Genomic DNA, 20,106 nt, shown 5'->3' on the forward strand with positions numbered 1-20,106 from the left:
AGCAGAGTCCCCGCAGCTTCACAGATGTCCTTTCCTTGTGTATTTGACCCTTGCAGGAGGTTGGAAAGGGTCAGTGGATGAAGGCAGGTGATATCCATCCTCCCAGATGTCAAACACGCGTGTTGGCTTTTTTCAGACTGCTTCTACAGTGGCAAATAGGTTCCTTCCAGGGACCTGTGCATTCCCAGCACGATTGCTGCTAGTCACTGCTTCAAGTGAGTTTGCAATATTAGGTAGGAATCAACAAATGCCAGGGCTCATCAGGGCAGCCTAGCTTCATGGCCCAGGTCTCCCTGGAAACTGAAGACAAGGAAAGTAAAGTTGCCCAGACTGAAATGCCCCCATCACCTGCAGGCTGAGGCTGGGACCCACCTGGAGCCGTGTCCCCACCCCAAAGTTGTTCAGTCCTGGCCATCAATTGATGCTGCAGAGCTTACTGGAGCTTTTTGAGGTCTCTCTGAACACGACGGCTGTCATGGGAGGAACACAGTCTTTCTGTAATGCTGAGCAAGACCAGCTGAGGGATGTATTTCCACACCACCTTCCACAGACCTCCTCCCTCATTTCCACACTCTCCTCCCTCTGTACCAGCAAACAATTTCCAATTCTTCATCGGACAAAGGCTCCAAGTTTCCAGGGATTTGCATGTTAAATGATCCCGTTCATCTCAGGCTTGAATGAGCCATCAAAATGCTCATCAGGGATCTACCTACGGAGGCACACACGCGTACACACAAATCTCTTGTCCGTGGCTGCACCCCAGCAGCACATGAGCTAGTGTAGTCCTTGGGCCACCTCTGAACCTTTGTTCACAGGCCGCATGTGATGGGCCAACCCAGGACACTACCCTCCCCCGGGCAAGATTATCACAGACAAGACAATCTGCAGCTCTGGAAACTTGGGGAGGGGAGTGAGGGGAAGGAGAAGGAGCATGAAATCCCCCCTCCCAAAGCAGGGAGGAGGAATGCTGCTCATGGAACGCTTGGCTTTGTAGGGTGGGAGATGGAGGAGTAAATCCCTTGCACCCACGCCCCGCGGGGCTCCCAGGGTGGGCTCATTCAATTGCTGTGATAGAAGGAGGAGCCCACCTGGGGACAGAGATAACGGGCAGGCGGTGGGATTGCCGTTCTGCAGCATAAGCCGAGAGTTATCAGGGCAGAAACTCAGCTTCTATTACCATGCATTAGAATAGATTAGCAAGCAGAGCAATTAGCATCCTCCCTCTATTTGTTGGCAGAGCAGCGTTTCCCTCCCCAACCTGCAGCCCGAGGATGGAGGAGGGGACTTCTGATTTTTCCCCCACAGGGCTGTCCCTGCTGGGACATTGAAAAAAGCAAGGGTGGGAATGAGCTTTGGTTAGTGGTCTGCAATTTTCCGTGGCTCGTGGTCCCTCAAAAATTGCCCTGGGGAGATGCAAAGCTCCAAAAAGTGAATTTCAGCTTTCTTGAGTTATGTTTTCCATGTCTCTGAGAGAATCCACAGGCCGCTGGGTTCCAAAATACCACCACTGCTTTAGCTTCCCCAGGCCTTTTCTTTGCCCATGCTCATCTTTGATGCCCAAAACACAGGATTTTTGGGCAGATGAGCCTGTTTGTGCTTAGAGCCAAAGTTGAAAACAAGGGTCTAACTCCTTCCTCAGATGCATATGGATTTGCTGAGAAAGCTTCCCTTTCTCTCACCACCACCAGGACAGATTCCCCAGGAATAATCCTGTGCATGATCTCAGCTTGGATTTGTCCTTCTTTCCCTGTGGAGTCTGCCTTTCTGTCCAGAACGGAGTGTGGGTAAAATTTAACTCCTTCCTACCAGGGAGAGCTAAATTTCAGCTATTCTCTGACAGGGATGGAGGGCAACCTGGAGGGCAGAAGGAATAGAGAGGGAGGGATGGCTATTCACCACATCACCACGTAAAGCTTAAGGTCAATTTTATCTGCATCTCGACATTTATGGTATTCCTATTCTCCGGACTCCGAGGAAACCTGGAAATGTCAAAACGTTGCTAAAACTGACCTTAAACTTTGCATGTGAGTGGGATTGAATCTCCTTCCTTTTCCTGACTCCAGCTGGAAAATTGCTTTGGCTCCAGCAGAAGGAAAGGCAAATTTCAGCTGCTCCCTCCTTCCCCAGTCTTGCTCCCCCCTTGTGATAAAGCCATCTCAGGAGACAGAAAGCTGGCTCTACGTGTTGGTCAGACTTTGGCTGAAAGTTTGTTTCAGCTCTTATTATGTCCCCAGATCCCTTTAATTGCTCTGTTCCTGTCTCATCCTTCTTTCCAACTGGGAAATCAAAAACTTTTCCCCAATAAAAAATAAAGCTGTCATATTACATCTCATCCTGAAAGAAACACCAAACTAATGAGACTGATTCAGACCATCACAGCCAGATAGCTTGAATCTCCAGAGCCTCCCAGAGCCACGAATCTCTGTGTCCTGCGATCCCTTTCCCAGACTCCTGTCCCCAGCCCTGGCTGAAAATGTCATTAGGAGGGTGTGCGCTTGGCTTCCACTGAGCTCCCTCTGCTGACAACCTTGCAAAAGGCATCACCGACCTACCCGGCTGCTCTTCGAGTAGACATCTCCACCAGCTTCTGAGCAAGGACGTTGGGCAGAGAAGGGGCAGGCAGTCTTGGGTGATGTTGGGAAGGCAGGCTGGGGAGACTGGTAGGACATTGGCTGGTGCTCATCTGAGGAACATGACCCTCTACCAGGAGCTGCCTAGCTTTGTGTAGGTGACGGAGTGATGCCAAAAGGCTCCCTGTTGCCTCCCAGGCTCTGTAGCCTGCCCCAGCGTTGCCTGGAACGCGAATGCCGGTGTGGTGCAAAGCCGAAGACTTTGAGGAACAGCCATCCTTTCTGTCGTTTCATTTCAGAGGAGAGGGAGCTGCTACTAGGCCATTTGACACCTCGTGCTGGATTTTGGATTCCCAGTTTGTTCGTCTGTGTGGATCTGGGGATGGGAAAGCCTCCTCAGTTCAACCCTTGGCAGCCACATACAAGCATAGCCTGCCTCACCATGGGCTCTTGCTGGGCTGGGAAATCTCACACTGAAAATCCAAGAAAAGCCCTTGGAGATGGAGAGATCAAATAAATGGAAAATCATCGGCTCTTGCCTTGTCTTGCTCCAGGACAGCTGGGACCATGTGGACTTCTTAGGGTCTTCAAATTGAGACCTAAATAAGATTTCCCTGAAAGTTTCCCTTTATCCCCTTCTACCCTTCTGCATGGGAATTTTTCTGAACTTTCTCCTTGGACATATCTATCAAACACACCTGGGAAAAGAGACCAGTGGAGGTGGCAGAAAGGTCAGACCATGAAGTATGAGAAAGGATGGGAGTGCTTGTGGCTCAGACTATGGGGGTGTTCACACCAGCCCTGCACATCGCTGTCCTCACAGAGAGTCTGGGATGTGCAAGCTGGCTGCTGGACCCTTCATCTCCACCTTCATCCCCTCTCCTCACATCCCCATCCCACTCAGGCCTGTCATCTCTTTCCTCATCTCTTATTTTCTCTTGGTTGGGTATGAGAAGATTAGGACACACATGACAACCCTTGTGATATGAGTCAAGGAGACAGACAAACAACCTTAAGAGAACAAGGCAGGACCAAAAGGCTGGGTGAATTTAAGGAAAAGAGTCAAAGAGACATGAGAGAATCATGGGCAACTGTGTCCAAGCACAAAACCATAGAACTAGGAAGGGGTGAGCAATGGGATGGGACGACATCTCCAACTTGCAGAAGCTGAGGACCCCAGTGTGAGTGACCCCACACCGTGACAAAATATCTGTCAATGAACAGGTTGGGGATACCAACATGAAACCTGGGTCCCATCAAAATGTCCCATCCTGCCCTGCTGGCCTGTCCTTGCTGGTGTGAATGGGGTGTGCACTGGTTCCCACCTGCCACCTCGAGTTTACCAACAGTGGTGGGAAGGTGTAAGGAAAGGGTGGCTGTGATTATTCTGTCAAAGGGTGAGTGAATTTGTCCCCCGCGGGAAATGTCACTGTTTGGAATCAGAAAGGAAAGCTGAAATGTCAAAACCTTTTGCAAAACAGCGATGCCCGCAAATTACCTGCTTGAAGGTGGTGGAAGGGTGTCATTTCAGTTCGCTGAGATGACCCAAACCATCAAACTGTCTCTCATGCTGCTCCCCCCCACCTTTGGCATCAAATACGGACGCTTCATGTCTCTCCTCTTCCCTGCAAGCCCACCTCGCTGGACAGATGATGAGCCTTGCAATGCAAAAGCAGTCGAAGATAACTGCTATGTATCAAATGGCAAGGCTTCTCCAAAAAGGATTAATTTGTTTGGATTTTATTTCTGGGAATTCTTTTTTTTTTTTTTTAAAGGCAAGATTTTTTTTCCCTAAATCAATTGTATCATGTGCTAATTGCCATTTGTAAAAAAAAAGCCCCTCTGTTCTGAGTAGCAATGTCTGATCAGATCCAATCACCACTCTTTTGTCTTGAAAATTGTTTTTAATTGACAAAATTGCAGACAAGACCTTTTCCATTGCCAGAAAAATGATTTTTTTTTTTTTTTTTGGTCTCATATGAGAGAAGTTGGATATTTCAGTCTGCTTCTGGGAAAATTAAGGGAAAAATAAAACAAAGAATCAAAATCTCCTTTTTCAACAGCTATGGATATAAACAAGAAAGACTCAGTCAAGACTATATACTGGTTTTCTGACTGCACAATTTCCACCTTTCCACAAAAAAAAAAAAAAGAAAAAAGACATTTACAGAATCTTCTCCGGCTTTGTCCCCCTAGGACTATTTATTTCTGTCTATTTTGTTCACTCAGGATGTGAGTTAGGTCTCCAGCAGGGACCAGCAGATCTGGCTAATGGGGTGAATGGACAGAACGACTTTCGACTCTCCCCGAAGCCCTGTGGCCCCAGGTCACCACATGGGTCTGTGGAGCAGCTGAGCACCTTCCGCCTTGCAAGCTCAAATGATAAGAGAAACTCACAGCACCATCTTATCAGAGTTTTACATGTTTTAGAAAATAATTACCACCAGAAAGGCCAGGCAGAAGGGCCACCAGGTCCATGGCTCAGGTCCATACCTCATGGGGCTGTGAAGTAGTTTGTCCCTAATGAATAACCAGATCTGTAGAGCTCTCTGTGCAGCATGTGTCTCCAACCTGGTGCAAGAAATGGGAGCTGCAGGGATTCTCTGGCTCAAGTCCTAAGAGCATCTGCAGCTCTGCCAACCTCTGAGCACCCTGCTTGGGAGGGGAGAGCACACCAGCACCTTCTTCTCGTTTCCCTCTGCTAAGAAAGCAGGAGTTGCCCAAAGCAAATTCAGGCATTTCAGGCAGTGGTGGGATGGAGAGATGGACAAGAAGATGCACAGGAAAGGCAGAGATTCTCTACCACTGGAGGCACTTGTCTCACCCCACTGCTCTCATGAGGGATGTACTCAGCATTTCTTGGCATTGCACCTCCGCTGCTCCCTTCCCTCTGCAAACAGCATCTTTTCCTCAGCTTTCTCCCCATCCTCAATCTCTACACAGTCAAAAGAGATCTTCCTTCTGCCTTCAGCCTCCTGAATCAAGTTGCATCTCCTGCAGATGTTATGACCACAGCCACTTTATCACCGCTAGTCCAGATCCTACGAGGTCTGGATGGCAAAGACAGCCCCAAAGTGGGAGGAAGGGGAGGTGCAATGCTGCAGAGCAGGATGAGAGCCACTCTTCAGGGTAAACCGATAGGATGGTGAGGAGGGTCTGCAGGACTGTATGGTGAGGGTGCAGCGAGGTTCAGGACCCCACTATATTGGGCATGGAGGAAACAAAGATGCAGCCAAAAAGAGACAAGATGAAAAATGAAGATAATGGTTTCTTGCTTGTCAGGATTTTTTTTTTGTGGTTTTTGTTTGTTTTCGTTATTGTTTTTTTCTACAACTAGATGGTGGAGATGTGTCTTCACTGAGAGGCAAAGGCAGGTGAAAGCACACAGAGGGCACACGTACCTTCTGTCAGGCTGGCAACCCTGCAGTCGCATGATCTGGTTTCTGTGCTGTTCATAGGGAAAACAAAGGGCTTGCAGGTAGAGGAGTGTCCCACTTGGCCCTTCTTGTACCTGATCTATCTAGGTGCATGGAGCTCTTGGAGCTGCGGCTCAGCCTTTACAATAATTTCTGGGCTTCAGATTAACCCTCCTAACCTTGGACATTTAGGGACAAACCCTGGAGGTGGTGAAGTGAGTCTGGACTTGGTTTGACCAAACTCTAGCAAAGCAGAAGAGCCCTTAGCACCTCCTTGCAGAGGTGGAATAGCACCTTACCCCTCTGCACCTGATGTTTGCAGAATGTGGCCCCAGCAGGTTGCTTTAGGTCCCAGATGGCAGACCTGGGATTTAAACCATGATCTTTTGGGTCCCAAACCAGGGCCTTCATCTCATCCTCAGGAGACCTGCGCTTTGCTCTGCTCTGTGACACGCATGTGTCTATGCCTCACTTTCCTGTCTCTGTACGGTAATTTTTCAACCTCACAGGTTCTGCTGTGAAGTTTAATTAGCTCCAGGCAAAGCCCTTTGAGATCCTCAGATGAGAGATGCTATAGAAGCGCAAAGTATTAATTTAACATTATTAAAATAATTGGTTAGTGGATGGTGAACAGAGGGTTTGCGTTCGCGGTATTTATTCTTAATGGGAGATGAGGAGGAAATAACATCCCTCATGGTTCACCGGTAGGACCAGTTTCTTAGTGTTTGTACTAATGGTTTGGACAGAAGCAGGACACTTGCAATTGTTAAAGATGCAGCTGATAATGAAATCGCAGGTGTTATTAAGACGTACGGAGAAGCGCCTGCCGTGTCTACACCATAATCTTATGCAAATAAGTTCCAGAGTGGAATATGCTCTTTTAGGTGTCTTGAGTGTAACGTGATGCCACTGGGTGGGAGTTACGCACCGGCTAATTACGGCATGAATAGAACTGAATTAGGTCAGACGGCAGTAGAAAGTGATCTCGGCGTATTGACAGACCCAGCATGTTGGAGTTACTGGTATTTTATTCACACACAACAGCTATTGGAAGTCCAAGGTGCTTTTTTTCGGCTTAAGCCATAATAGATGCACCAGATGAGAGCGTGGCAGAGTCACAGCCATCTCCCAGGGCCCAAAGTACACACCGACTCCCAACGGAGACAACAGAAATGATGAGTTGGGGTTGGGATATTTCGTTATCCCTTTCACAGTCCAGCTGCCGTGTGCAGGCAGCTGCCTTCCAGGTGACCACTCTCCAAGGCAGGCACTTGTGTCTGGAAGTACTTATTTATTAAAAGTCCCATTCACCTTCATTTATAATTTGCTGAAGTTACTTTTTAGGCTGCAACATCCCCTCTGGGCACCAAAGCCAGGTGCTTTGCCATGTTTGCTTCTTCTTTTCAGCCAACACCACTCAGGGACTTGAGAGGTTGATGCTAGAGGGCAAAACTTTGCTCTGCACACACTGAAACAATTTTCTCTGCTGTTTCCTCCCCTCTCTTGAGGAAGAGCAGGATCTTTTTGGCAGTGCAGAGGAAGACTGGAGGGAGGAGGTTACTTTATGACAGGCTTGTACCTTTTTCTGCTCCTCCGAAAGCCCACCATGTTTTCCTTCTGAAGAACATCAGTTGCAGATTCTGGGCAGACACTGGGGAGAGCGTGGTGTGTAAACCCACAGGATGCTCCACGTGCTCCAGCTTGGGATAGATAAAGTGGTCAAGGAAGAGGAGATGGGTGAAACCAAAAGGGTTTGGAGCAGAACCCCCTCACTCCTTTCTGCATGGACAAACCTGCAAAACCCACTAGTGAGTGACTTCATCCCTTTAGTCTTTATTTATGCAGAAGCTGGGATCAGTTTTCTGGGATAAATTGTGCTGCTGGCTCAAGGAAGGGGTCTGTGATGTTGACTCAAGAGCCTGAACGCCACTGGTGACCCAGATATCAGCTTGGTTTGATTCAACTTGGCAGAGCTCCCTCATCATCAGACTCAAGCACCAGACGCAGTTGGATGTTTTGGGGTTTTTCCCCCCTATCTTTGTTTTAAATTGAGAAATTGCATCGAAAAAGTCAGACAGTCAAAATCAAAAATTAGGAAGTGGCAGAACTGAGGTCACCCGTGGAAAAAAGGAACAATAATGTGTGATCCTGTAATTAAAGTCTGGCTCGCAGTGTGTCAGTGCAGGGAGCAGATTTAGGAGGACAGAAGCTACTTTCAGTCTGACAGTACCTAATTCCTGAGAGCCTGACACTCCAACCTTGACATTATATTAAAACCAGGCTTAATTTGATTGAAGTTTTTCATTGTTTCATTATTTGAACGGCAACACACCTTACAAAAGATATCTGGGCTGCAAGACACATCAGAGTGAGTTCTTGATCTGAAGAGTTACGTGTCTTAAATGTGTATGACCAGTAAACAGCAAGACAAGATGCTGATTATTATATTCCAGCTCAGTGGTGGGGCTGGAAATACAAACCTCATTCCTAGATGCTTAACCTGTACCCATGTGTTGTCCTCCTGTGCTGGATGTGTTTGTGACCTACCGTGGTGTTACACTTGAGCCTGGGTATCTGCCCATTTAATTTTAGAAAATCCAGATATTTCTGTCATGCTGCGGCTGGGGGAAATAAATGGGAGGTGGCAGGATGTCTTGAAGAATTCAGATGCTTGTGTTTTAACACTGGGCACAAAAGGGTTTCCTTCCAAGCTATTCTCAGGAGAGGAGTTCCCACGCCCGGCCGATCTTTGATGGGATCGCCGTGTCTATTTGTTTTATAGAAGTGCTTACAAAAATATCGGGTCAGCATTTTGCCGTGGTTTTTGTTCCGCGAGAGGAGACTTACAGTTTTGGGAGTAGTTAATGGGCCAGCCCTCTGGAGACTGCACGTTTAAAATTCCTGATCCAGCAAGCAGCAGCTCTAAAGGAGACTTCATGGGATGAAGACTCCTACGGAACAGAGTGGGAGCTGCAGTGCTGCTCTTGCTCTCAGACCTGCAAAGTGAATCGAGAGTGTGCTGAGAATGGCAGAGATCTGTCTTTATTATTACTGCCACTGGAAAGACAAAACTTTCCTCTACCAGAAAGATGGAGTAATTTGAGTTTGGAATTGAGGTGCTCATTTTATGTAGTGTAAGCCACTAGAGAGAAGCCAAGCCCTAAAGTTTTAGGCCAGACCCCAAGCTTTGTCATATTTGGGTTCAGCCATATATTGGGTTGCTTTTTCACGCGTTGCCTTAGATCCCTGTCTGCAAATCCCCAGGCAGGTAGGCACAATCTCTGCTCCACAAAGCAAAGACACTGAGGGGTGATCTTGGAGCTGACCCTCCAGCAACCCCTGTGTGCTCTCACCACTAAGACTCCGAAGTCAAGTCTGGGAGCGGGTGAATAATTTAACATCTGCACTTAGTCTTTACAGCTGATTTTAATGGGGGGTAATAGCACTGCTAATAACAAAATCCATCGAAGACACCCTGTGCAAGTCCATAACATTAGCTTAATGGCAAAAGGTAATTGGCATGCAGTTGGAGCTGTCCTTTTGTATTAACCCTGTGGATTTCTAGGCAGACATCTTCCTTGAAGCGACGGCCTCGGCAGCACACGTGGAGTAAAATACAGATGTGTTTTATGCTAAGCAAATGCAAATCTGGATTGAAACAGAGCGCACCGCTACCGATTCACGTTGCTGGCTTGTATTGACAGCGGACAGACGAGACAAGAGCCGGTGACAGCGCTGAAAACACTGGCAGCAATCGGTGCACGGTGTAAGCTTTGTAGGCTTGTGCAGCCCAGGTGCCGTGCACCCAACAATTTCACCGAACCCTCACTAATTGGAAGCACCTGAATTTTTAAGAGTCAACCCTGAGCACCTCTAGTCAGGCACTTTCAAACCAGGTGCCAAAAAGTCCTCAACTTGCCTGGGACTACTTAGCAGCTGCTGGGCAAAGGATTAAAGGGCTGTCCCTTCCCAGCAGAGAGGTACTAGCAGCCCAGAAGTACCACAGATTTGCAGTCTCCTCAGCAGGGCCAATGAGTGTGGGGCTATGTAAAGCTGCTCTAAAAGGACATCCTTGCCTAAGATGTCCCACTGCCCTTGGACAGGACGGTTTTCAGGGCTGCGGGTTTTCCCAGGGGAAGATTAGGCTGTGCCAGCTGTGTGGGTAAAGAGACAGAGCATCTCTAGAGCTGTGCCTTCTACCCAAGGAATGGGGCTTTCACCCATCACCCTTCCTGCTTTCACGGTGTCCTTGCAACTCACCAGCCTGCTGAGCAATCCCATGGCTTCTAGCACTGGAGTCATAAATCATAGAATGGTTTAGAGTGGAAGGGACCTTAAATCCAACCCTCCTGTCGTGGGCAGGGACACTTTCCACTACACCAGGTTGCTCAAAGCCTCATCCAACCTGGTCTTGAACACATCCAGGAATGGAGTCAGAGTGCTCCAGGGCATGAGTGTGGTTTTACAGCTACAGTGGTCTCAAAGGGTACACTGATGACTTTCCAGAATGATTGCTTCTTCCATGTCCCAGGGTTGTCCTCACCCTCCCAGTCTGACTTTGTGTTAACTCTGTTCTTTTCTGTTCCCGTTTGCTCAGGTGCACAAGGAAGGAGCGATGTGAACGCTCCAGCGAGCCTCGGAGATTTGCCTCGGAAATGAAGCAGTGCGTCCGGCTTACCGTGCATCCCAACAACATCTCCGTTTCCCAGTACAACGTATTGGTGAGGAATGTTAATCCTTGTCCCCCTCGGGTTTAATCTGCCAATGCAGTTTGAGTCTCAGGTATGTGCAACCTGGGTTCAGCATGAGTAGGAAGGACTGACGGCTCCATGCATGAGGTTCTCCAAAGTCCAGCAACTTTCCTGGCACAGAGAAAGGTTCTCCATGGGAGGATATTTTAGCTTCGGTTATTCCCCATCTAGAAGCTTGGAAGAGGTTTCCCTGTTTGTTGTGAGGAGCTGAGGGCAGGTCTGAAGGGACTTTGTGCCCTGCAAGTGTTGCGTGCGTACAGCGTCGTTGTTTACTTCTTTGGGAGAGGATGTTGTGTATGGCTGGGCATGGTCTTCAGGCAATGGACATCATCATGAAATAATGAAATTACTTTCTAGAATAAGGACAAGTGAGAGATACCGTGTATCCCTCCAATTTGCCATCATCTTGAATGGAAGCGTGTCTTTCTTAAGCCACTGAGAACTCCACCCTGCTGCAGCTCCAGCACTGAGCATGCAGAGCAGAGAGGCAGGATGCTGTGCAGAGGAACCTAAGGCTGCCAAGGTTCATGTTGTCTTGTGACCTTCCTTGGCACAAAGTTTAGCCTTTATGGCCTCAAGCTACTCAAGTCAGCAGCCAACAAAGCCAGACAGTGAATGCTGGTGGAGCAGTAGATGATCCTGATCATTTTCTGGACTTGAGGCAAGAAATCTCTGTAGAATATCTAACCAGTTTGTGGTTTCTCTCCTGACTCATGACAGCAGTATCTTGTGTGGTAAGATCCCAACACCCTCCGAGAAGGAGGCAGAGACCTATTTCATTCAGGCTATTATGGCACTGTCCTTTTGGCTACTAGTTTGGGCTGGAATTGGGTTTATAACCCAAGCCTTGAAAGCTCAATCTCTGGATGAATTGTTCACTAGCCCCACACCCTGAAAGGTCCAAATGGTGTTGCTCAAGGTACAGCTGTCAGGTGTCTTCCAGGTGACAGGTTTTGGAGTGCTAGGGTTTCTTCAGTGATAATGAAATCAGCCTTTCAAAGCCTGCATGTCCAACCATTGCTGCTTTGTTTCAGCCTCTTAACTTTACTGTGACTTTACTTTCCTAGGCTTCAAACAAAACTGATCTGAGGCAACTTGAGTCCTTTGTTCTTCTGGGAGTTCAAGGTTTCTTTTTCTTATTTCCTCAGTAGTCATTGAATTCTGTCATGTTGGAATAAATCCTGGGGGACTAGCTGGCTCAGGGTGATTGAAATTGATAACAGAATAAAAGACCTTTACCTCCAGGTTACTCTGGCAGGGCAAATCAACCCAGAGCTGCTGGGATCAGAAGCTACCATTGTCTGTCTGTTGCCCAACAATCTGCATGAACATTTCCATGGAAGTCCAGCCCAGTTCCCGACATACTGGTGTCCCAGCTCATCCACAGTCACCACAGATAGTCTCTTGGCAAATCAGGAGGGGAGTACCTACAAACCAGTAGCTGGTGGTGGCCTTACTGCATCTCACTTGGGTTCTGGCAAAGGGTTAGTGATATTGAGTTCTTGCCCACAAAGGCAGAGAAGATTTCTGTGTGGCCAGACAGTATTATTTTAGACTTTAGGTGCTAACAGGGGCTTGAAAATTATATATGAGTCTGTTTCAAGCCAGGGCTGCTACTCTGGGACCTCTGAGAAGAGATACTTGCTGGGGGAAGACTCTGTTCTTCCCTCATCGCAGCAGCTCCAGAGCAGGCACGTGGGATACAGGACTTCTTATCTGTTCAGAGTGTGCACTGACTCATGATGTTTGTTACCAAGCCCTACTGGTCTGTCCATTGGTGGCATCTTCTGCATGGCACACCTTCATTCTGCTTTGCCCATGCTCCAAGAGAAATATTTGTTAAGCAGAATAGTTTTCCCTTCTCCATTGCTAGCAATGTATTAATCAGCAGGGAGAATGGATTTAGCCTAAGTGCCAAATCCATCCAAATAACCAAAGCTTTTTCCTATTCCCATCCAAGACAAAAAAAAAAATTGTCTTTCCCAATGCCATTGTCATTGCCCGAGAATGAACGTACTCTGACAAAATCTTTATGTCAGACAGGGCTAAGGTCTATCTGCTCAGCCTTTCTCCCTGATGGTGCTTAGTGTGAAGAAATAGCTCCAAGCCTTCTCTAAGTGCAGAAAACACAGTGTGGGCAGCAGTAAACATTATGTTATGTTATTGTCCTCTCCTGCTTTGTCATCAGGACTGACCTCCTCTGTTCTTTATACTGGTAGAAACAACACTACAGCATGCATTTTTGTCTCCTTTCATTGACTGTCACCTCAGATGGGGCCTCAGCTAGCTCACAGAGGAGGAAGGTGTGGAGAGCATCTGCATTTGTGCCTGCATTAGGTGGTTGGCACTAGCTGCTGGTCACAAAACTTCGTCATTTATACTAACTAGTAGGTCATCAGCAGGTGCTAGAAGTACCCTGGGATGCCTCTCTGTGTTCAGACATGCTCTAGTGGGTTGGGCAGGATCCTCAGTGATGGAAAGTAGTGGTGCAGGACCTTAGCTGGTCTGGGAAGTTAGCAGCACGAGGGTCCTTCTCCAGAGAAAAAACAAAGTGGAAAGCAGCCATGGGATTCCTTTTCTTCATGACCATGGGCAATGAGATAGCAATGCCAGTGAGTGTTGTGAACCCTAAACACATGGGCAATTTCTCCTTCACAGCTTTTTTTACATATGGCAGCCCAATACAGTATGTTCCCAGGGCCAATTGCTTCTTTGGTGGGATGGGCAGGAGAGGTTTGCTGTGCCTCTAGGAGTGGTTTTTTTTTTGTGGTGGACTGAAGGCTGTAACTAGACTCTCCTTACACAGGACCTTGGTGACAGAGCGCTCCCCATCTGCTGATGCTAGGAGAGCAGGCCGTAGAGAGTTAGACTGGAGCGCTACAGTTTCTCTGTAGTCTGCAGAGTGCCTCTTGTGAGTAGTAGTCACCTTCCTCAGAAACCGCGTGCCTTGGGGCCACCAAAGCCCTGGTCCTCACAGCTGGCTCCAAAGACTCCCTGCCTAACCTTACACTTGCATGACAGATAGTGAGCACTTCCCCCTCTCCACTGACCCAGCCAGCACTGGGATGCAGTGCAGTTGTCCCTGCATAGCCACCTACCACTTGTGTCGGCATCGGCATCTCATCCCTTTCCCCCTCCGCACACACATCCCTCTCCTGAGTCGCTGCTTTCTGTTGAAGGAGGATGCTCTCTCTAGCAAGAGGCTCTTTGTCCAACCTCTCCAGTGTAATTCTCTCCTGCTGGCCCAGCTCTGTAGTTTGGCTTAGTATTCTCTCTTCTCTTTTTTTTTTTTCTATCTCTTCTTCCCACCCTCCATCTTTGCTTGCAGCTAGTCTTGGAGACCTACAATGTCCCCGAGCTGTCAGCAGGAGTCAATTGCACCTTCGAGGACCTTTCGGAGATGGATGGCTTGGTGGTGGGCAGTCAGATCCAATGCATCTCGCCAGCTGCCAAAGAGGTGCCCCAGATCATCACAGAGAACGGTGGGTATCCCACAGGTCCTTCATCTGTACCACTTCTCCCTCCCTTGCCTCGCCCCACACCCCTGTGTCTCTCCTGCTTTCTCCCAAAGTAGTGTTGGGCTCATGGGAGCCTGAGAAGAGAGTACGCAAAGCACAGGAAGTAGGTGGGACACTGTGCTGGTGCTTGCTGGTGGAGCTGCACAGCAGCACATCGTACCATGAGCTGTCTGAATGTGTGTGTGTATGTGTGCACACGCGTGCAAGCGTGCTGCAATAGTGGTACCTACGTTAAGGTGCTTATACGTGTGACAGTACGTGTTTTCAGACTGCCACCGAGTGGCAGTTGCATATATCTATCAAAGGCATCAGATGGATGTGGGATATTCGCTCCCTTTTTGCCCAGGCTGGTGTCATGCAACCCAGGGAATGGGGCTGTAGATGCTCTCAACACATCCCATCCCCTGCAGCAGCCAGAAAGTCCTGCAGACCCAAACCATCTCATCATTAATGTCATCCTAGTCCTCCCAGATTTAGGTCTGTGTGCTCAATTCCTTGTCTCTGCTCCTGGTCTTTACTGCCTTCAGCTGTTCCAGGTTTGTTACTAGCTCCCTCTCCCAAAGCGATCCAGCACAGAAAAATACCTTGTCTCCGAGGATGGTCCCCCCACCCACAACTTCCTGCCTTTTTTTGTTTCCCTTTTCTAACAACTTTTCCAGGTACTTTCAAGAGCACCTGCGGCTCTTTGCAGGGACTTAATATGAGAAGATAGAGCCTGCTGATCACCCCAAGAGGCACAGAGAGGACCCTGCCATTTTTGTCCTTGGCTTCTTGTGAAATTTTACTGTAAAGTTTGTCTCTGGGAATCTTCAGGCCACAGAAGATGAAGTGACACGAACTGTCCCTGTCATCTCCTCCCTTCTCTCACCAAGCTGCTCGCAGCCACACCTGCTCTCCGTTGCAGCCCCGAAACAAACCCCAAAGGGCTGTCACCGTTTTCAGGTCCCACCAAGTTATCAGTCGTGTTTGCCTACCAAGATAGGTGCCAGAAACTGTTTCCTTGATATGGACGTGGAGCGAGTCCAAAGGAGGGTCACAAAGATGATCCGAGGGCTGGAGCACGTTTCCTGTGAAGACAGGCTGAGAAAGTTGGGGCTGTTCAGCCTGAAGAAGAGAAGGCTCTGAGGTGATCTTCTAGCAGCCTTCCAGTACTTAAAGGGCCTACAAGAAAGCTGGAGAGGGACTTTTTACAAGGGCATGGAGTGACAGGACAAGGGGCGATGGATTTAAACTGAAAGAGGGGAGATTTCGATTAGATATAAGGAAGAAATTTTTTACATTGAGGGTGATGAGGCACTGGCACAGGTTGCCCAGAGAAGTTGTAGATGCCTCATCCCTGGAAGTGTTCAAGGCCAGGTTGGATGGGGCTTTGAGAACCTGGTGTAGTGGAGGGTTTCCCTGCCCATGGCAGGGGGGTTGGAACTACATGATCTTTAAGGTTCCTTCCAACTCAAACCATTCTATGATTCTATGAATCTGTCCCAGACCAGGCTATAATCAACCAGCAAACAAAAACTGCAGTGGAAGCTGGAGGCAGGACAAGAAGAGAGGCATTTCCATGAAGCATGGTTTCCAGAGACGCTGGGCACCTGCGCCTTGTATCAACTTCAGCAGCTGCTGCTCTGCACCTCTGCAAAGACCAAGCCCTCCACGCATAGTGCCAGAAGCTGGATTTGAACCAAAGGATCTGTGGCTCTGTAGCACATCTGATCCCTGGAGCCATCCAATCCTCGCGTCCTGTTTTAAAATACATGCAAGACGCCGGCAAAGTCGTTAAATACGGAGCAGTTAACAGAGCTGTCAAAGCCGGCGGCAGCAGATGGGCAGCAGAGTCGAGCACTGGCAGCAAAACGTGTTTAGTGGAGTGTGTGGGGTCTGTGTGCGTGTGTGCCCGCAGGCAGGTGAGCGGGCACACGGGCGCGCACTGCCACGGATTGTCAAGTTTGCTTTGGCCTGATTGATTAATGAGTCTTTTAGGTGAGGAGAGAAATAATAGAGGTGAAAAGGCCAGCCAGGTTGAAGTCTTGAATTAAAGATGGGTCCCTTCCCCACCAAATTATTGCAATTACTGCACCCACTCATTACCCACAGCTGATGGGCTCTGAATAGGGCTTTTGGCATTGTTGGAAGAGGTAACAGTTGACCACCCAGCATGGAAGCGGTGGGAAAGGGAATGAGGAGATGGTGTGTAGGAGCTGAGGTGCAGGCCTTGCCGTGGAGTGGTCTGCTATGGACCATGGAAATGGGTTAGTCCTTCTGGAGGTGCAATGGCTTGTGGGTGTCCCTCACGCTGAGCTGGGTTCTTTGCAGCCAAAGGCTTGGATGAACGGACCTTGGGGTGAATGGGGTGAGTGAACTTGGAGGAACTCTTCATGTGGGAATCTCCCTGTTCTTTAGCATTTCCCAGGCTGTAGGTAGGGAGCCTCTACCCTGTCCTCACTGCCATGGTATCTATCCTCCTCGCTCATTCCGCCATCCTGCTTTATCGTGGTATAACCTCTCTTTGGGGACAGGATCTGGAGGTGACCTCCTTCAGGCGTCACTGTCCTGGATATTGGGCCCTATTCAGAGATGTTAAATAATGAAGGTGAGGAGAAAGTAGACTTTTCTTTATCCCCTCAGGAAAGCAAGTATGTTTGTCCTTTGAGCTGTGTATGCACAGGCCACCAATGTTTGGGTCCAGCAGTCAAATCTTCCACAGGTCCCTTCCTTCTGGGGACATCAAATGAACCAGCAGCAAGGAAGAACTTTAAGGACAGTGCTCTGTTTTAATGGCCTCCCAATTCCAGACATCTGCATTCTCTCTTTGACCTTACTTGATGACTTCAGTCACGATAGTTTTGAAATTAATGAGGTATGGTCTAGACTTGTCGTCATCATCCAGCCCAGACTCTGCTCTCAGGTACTATAATTTCCAGTGATGAAGACGTACTCCATCACACCAGTACCGTAAGAGGGGGGAGATGTACTTGTTGGAGAACCAGGCTCTAGAAGGATTTTATTGCAATTTCTACAGCTATTGAGGCTAGACTAGCCAAGGCACTGTGGGACAGCTCCAGGTTCAGACTGGTGGCATGGCCAACAGGATTTAACTAGGCTAACAAAGCAGTCACACACTGACGTGTCTATTTTTTTCCCCAGGAGACCATCACATTGTCCAGCTTCAGCTCAAGTCCAAGGAAACGGGTATGACCTTTGCCAGCACCAGCTTCGTCTTCTACAACTGCAGCGTCCACAACTCGTATGTTCATTTCTTTTGCTACCTGCTTTCCATTCCACTCCTGGCTGGGGCACATATCCCTTGGGAAGCTGGTTAGGTGTGGAGGTGACCAGGGGTCAGGGTGTGACCCCTGACACAGGGTCACTTGGTTGATGGTCAGCATGGAGGGGTCTCTCCTGGGAAGACCCAGAGTAGTACAGTGACCATTTGTTCTGCTGATGAGCGTTCTTTGCAGGCAAGTATCGCCTTGGGGAGTGGTACACCCTCATGTGTCCCTCAGGCAGAGAAACATCACATCAGTGGGAGTTTGCCAGAGAAGGGAGTTGAAAGCCAGTCATGACCTCATCAAGCAGCCTCCTCATCTTGCTATGAAGCAGTTTTTTGATAATGACTGGATCCTGCCCACACATGCACACCTCCAACCCTCTTCTGTTGTCTGTCTCGCCAGTAGAAGTCTTCCCCAGGTGCTTAGCATGGTTTTGAGCCCTCAGATCTGGAAAGACAGGAGTTGCTGGTTCCTGCATGATGTGAACTAAGCAGGGAACACCAGCTGATGCCCTCAAGACCGTCTTTTCCATCCTGCGAGCTCCTTTCCTACCCTGCACCCCGTTCTTCTGGGGTCTAGCTGGCACCCAGGGCTGCTGAGGAGCTGCTCCACTGGAGCTGGTCTAAATCTTTCCTGCAGAAAGATGCTGTTCCAGCAGGTTGATCCACCCCTGAGCAAGGCTGAACGGCTCTGTCCCCACCACCGAGCCATCAGAAGTGCCAAGAGCAGATAATTACCGCGGCTCAGCAATTCACAAGGAAAGGCAAATCCTATTTCCGTGTTCCCGCTGCTTTGACAAACAGTGTCAGAAAGCAGGAAAGGGGGAGAGCAGGAGAGACGGCGGTGTTAAATATTTATGGCATGTTTTGGTTTCTTACTTGACAAACTATAATACACTATCCATTTTTAATTTGATGTATCAGAGCAAGCACTTGTTACCAATTTGAAGAACAGCTCACTGTACCCGAGCTGAAAGTGGATGGGAGTTGAGCAAGATTTCATGGAGACAGGAGAGAGGGGGTGTGTCTGCCCGTGGGGCTCAGCCAAGCTCGACTGGAGGCAATTTTTTCACTCCTGCCCATTAAAAACTCAGCAGCACATAAGGGCCAGGAAAATTTCCCCGTCAGGTCCCCTCCAGGTACTTCAGAGCTTGCAGCTACACGAAGATCTCCAACAGTGTGAGAGTGGGAGTCACTACCATCCACTGCTTGTTTTGTGCAGAGAGCTTGTTAGGGCTCTGTTTGGTTTCTGGTGAGCAAACATCGTATTAAATTAAAAAAAAAAAAAAAAAAAGTATGATGTATGTATAAGTCAGTGCTGTGACAGCCAGGTGAGGTGTTTGCAGCTCTTACTCTAAAGGTCTATGGGGCACAGGAGAGTAAAATCTGGCAAGATGGAGGTAATGACTGCTTCCTACACCCTGAGTAGGTGACTTCCTAATATGCCCTCTGCTTCCCTGGCAGCCGCTACAATTGTCTTTACATCTCTTCTGAGATGAAGAAGAGTAGAGTTAAGATACTTGCAGCATCCTCGTCACACTGGGCAGAATCCACACTAATAAGCCTATGGGACACTTCTTTGTCCTTGGCTTTCTGACCTTGGTGCATCCTGGTTTGTGTTTGGCCCCCGTATCACGCTTGAAAAGTGGGAGGATTATCCAGAGGGGACTGCTGGTGTACAGGAACTGTCCTCCATGGGCACCACTCCATCCACCTTCCCATGTGTTTGCAGCTCCCAGGGCACTGGAGGCTGTAGCAGTTTCCACCCATCCCCATATCTTGTATTTTTTGTTAAAGTCAGGATCTTGTTATGGACAAAAAAAAGAATGTTCCTTATGTATGAAGCTGAGAACTTGTTGATAGTCTGATTAAAAGCTGTAACAGGGCAACCAAAATACAACAAATGTTTATTATTACTCTAGTTACAGTGATATTAATGCAATCTAAATTATCTAATTAGTACAAGATACTTGTGATCACAGTAGCAACCAGCTCAGGATATCTCATTGTCCTGAGACCTGATGTTGTTGAGTCAATGCAAAGCCCGTGGCCTTCTGCTAGTGATGGCAAAAGCAATGTTTGCTGGGCTCTGTTTCCCTCAGAGAAACACTGTTGGCCTCAAGGTCTGTCCTGTTGGCTGACAGGACCCGACTGGCCAAGTGACTGCTCTTTCTCTCCATCTCCAGGTGTCTGTCGTGCGTGGAGAGCCCTTACCGGTGTCACTGGTGCAAGTACCGCCACGTCTGCACCCACGACCCCAGCTCCTGCTCCTTCCAGGAGGGACGAGTCAAGCTGCCCGAGGTAGGCAGGGGCACGGGGCATGCATTGTGTACATGGGCTCCTCAGGGCTGATATTGCCTTTTGGCCTGGGTCAGACCAACAGGCAGGAAGCCTTCTCCACCTCCACCTCTTCCTCTTCTGCTCACCATGCAGGAGACCCTCACCTTTCCCTCTGCAGATAACTCCTCTCTTGTCTACTCCACCAGACCTTGAGTGAGCTGCCCTCTCCCTCCTATACTCTACAAAGAGTGCATCAACTCAAAAAGCCATTGCAAGCTCCCAGTACCGAGGGACTGGGACGGATGG

The 20,106-nt window shown here is 48.6% G+C and overlaps 1 protein-coding gene across 1 annotated transcript in view; it reads left to right on the forward strand.

The window, feature by feature from the left end:
• PLXNA4 (plexin A4) overlaps nt 1-20,106 on the forward strand; it is a 451,603-nt gene that overhangs the window by 320,470 nt on the left and 111,027 nt on the right. The window contains exons 5-8 of the mRNA XM_086611134.1: nt 10,584-10,707; nt 14,066-14,219; nt 17,397-17,496; nt 19,707-19,821. Coding sequence (XP_086467260.1) covers nt 10,584-10,707; nt 14,066-14,219; nt 17,397-17,496; nt 19,707-19,821 — 493 coding nt within the window. The remainder of the gene's footprint in view (nt 1-10,583; nt 10,708-14,065; nt 14,220-17,396; nt 17,497-19,706; nt 19,822-20,106) is intronic.

Source organism: Tauraco erythrolophus, chromosome 4 (assembly GCF_009769465.1).
Source record: "Tauraco erythrolophus isolate bTauEry1 chromosome 4, bTauEry1.pri, whole genome shotgun sequence".
Classification (NCBI taxonomy): domain Eukaryota; kingdom Metazoa; phylum Chordata; class Aves; order Musophagiformes; family Musophagidae; genus Tauraco; species Tauraco erythrolophus.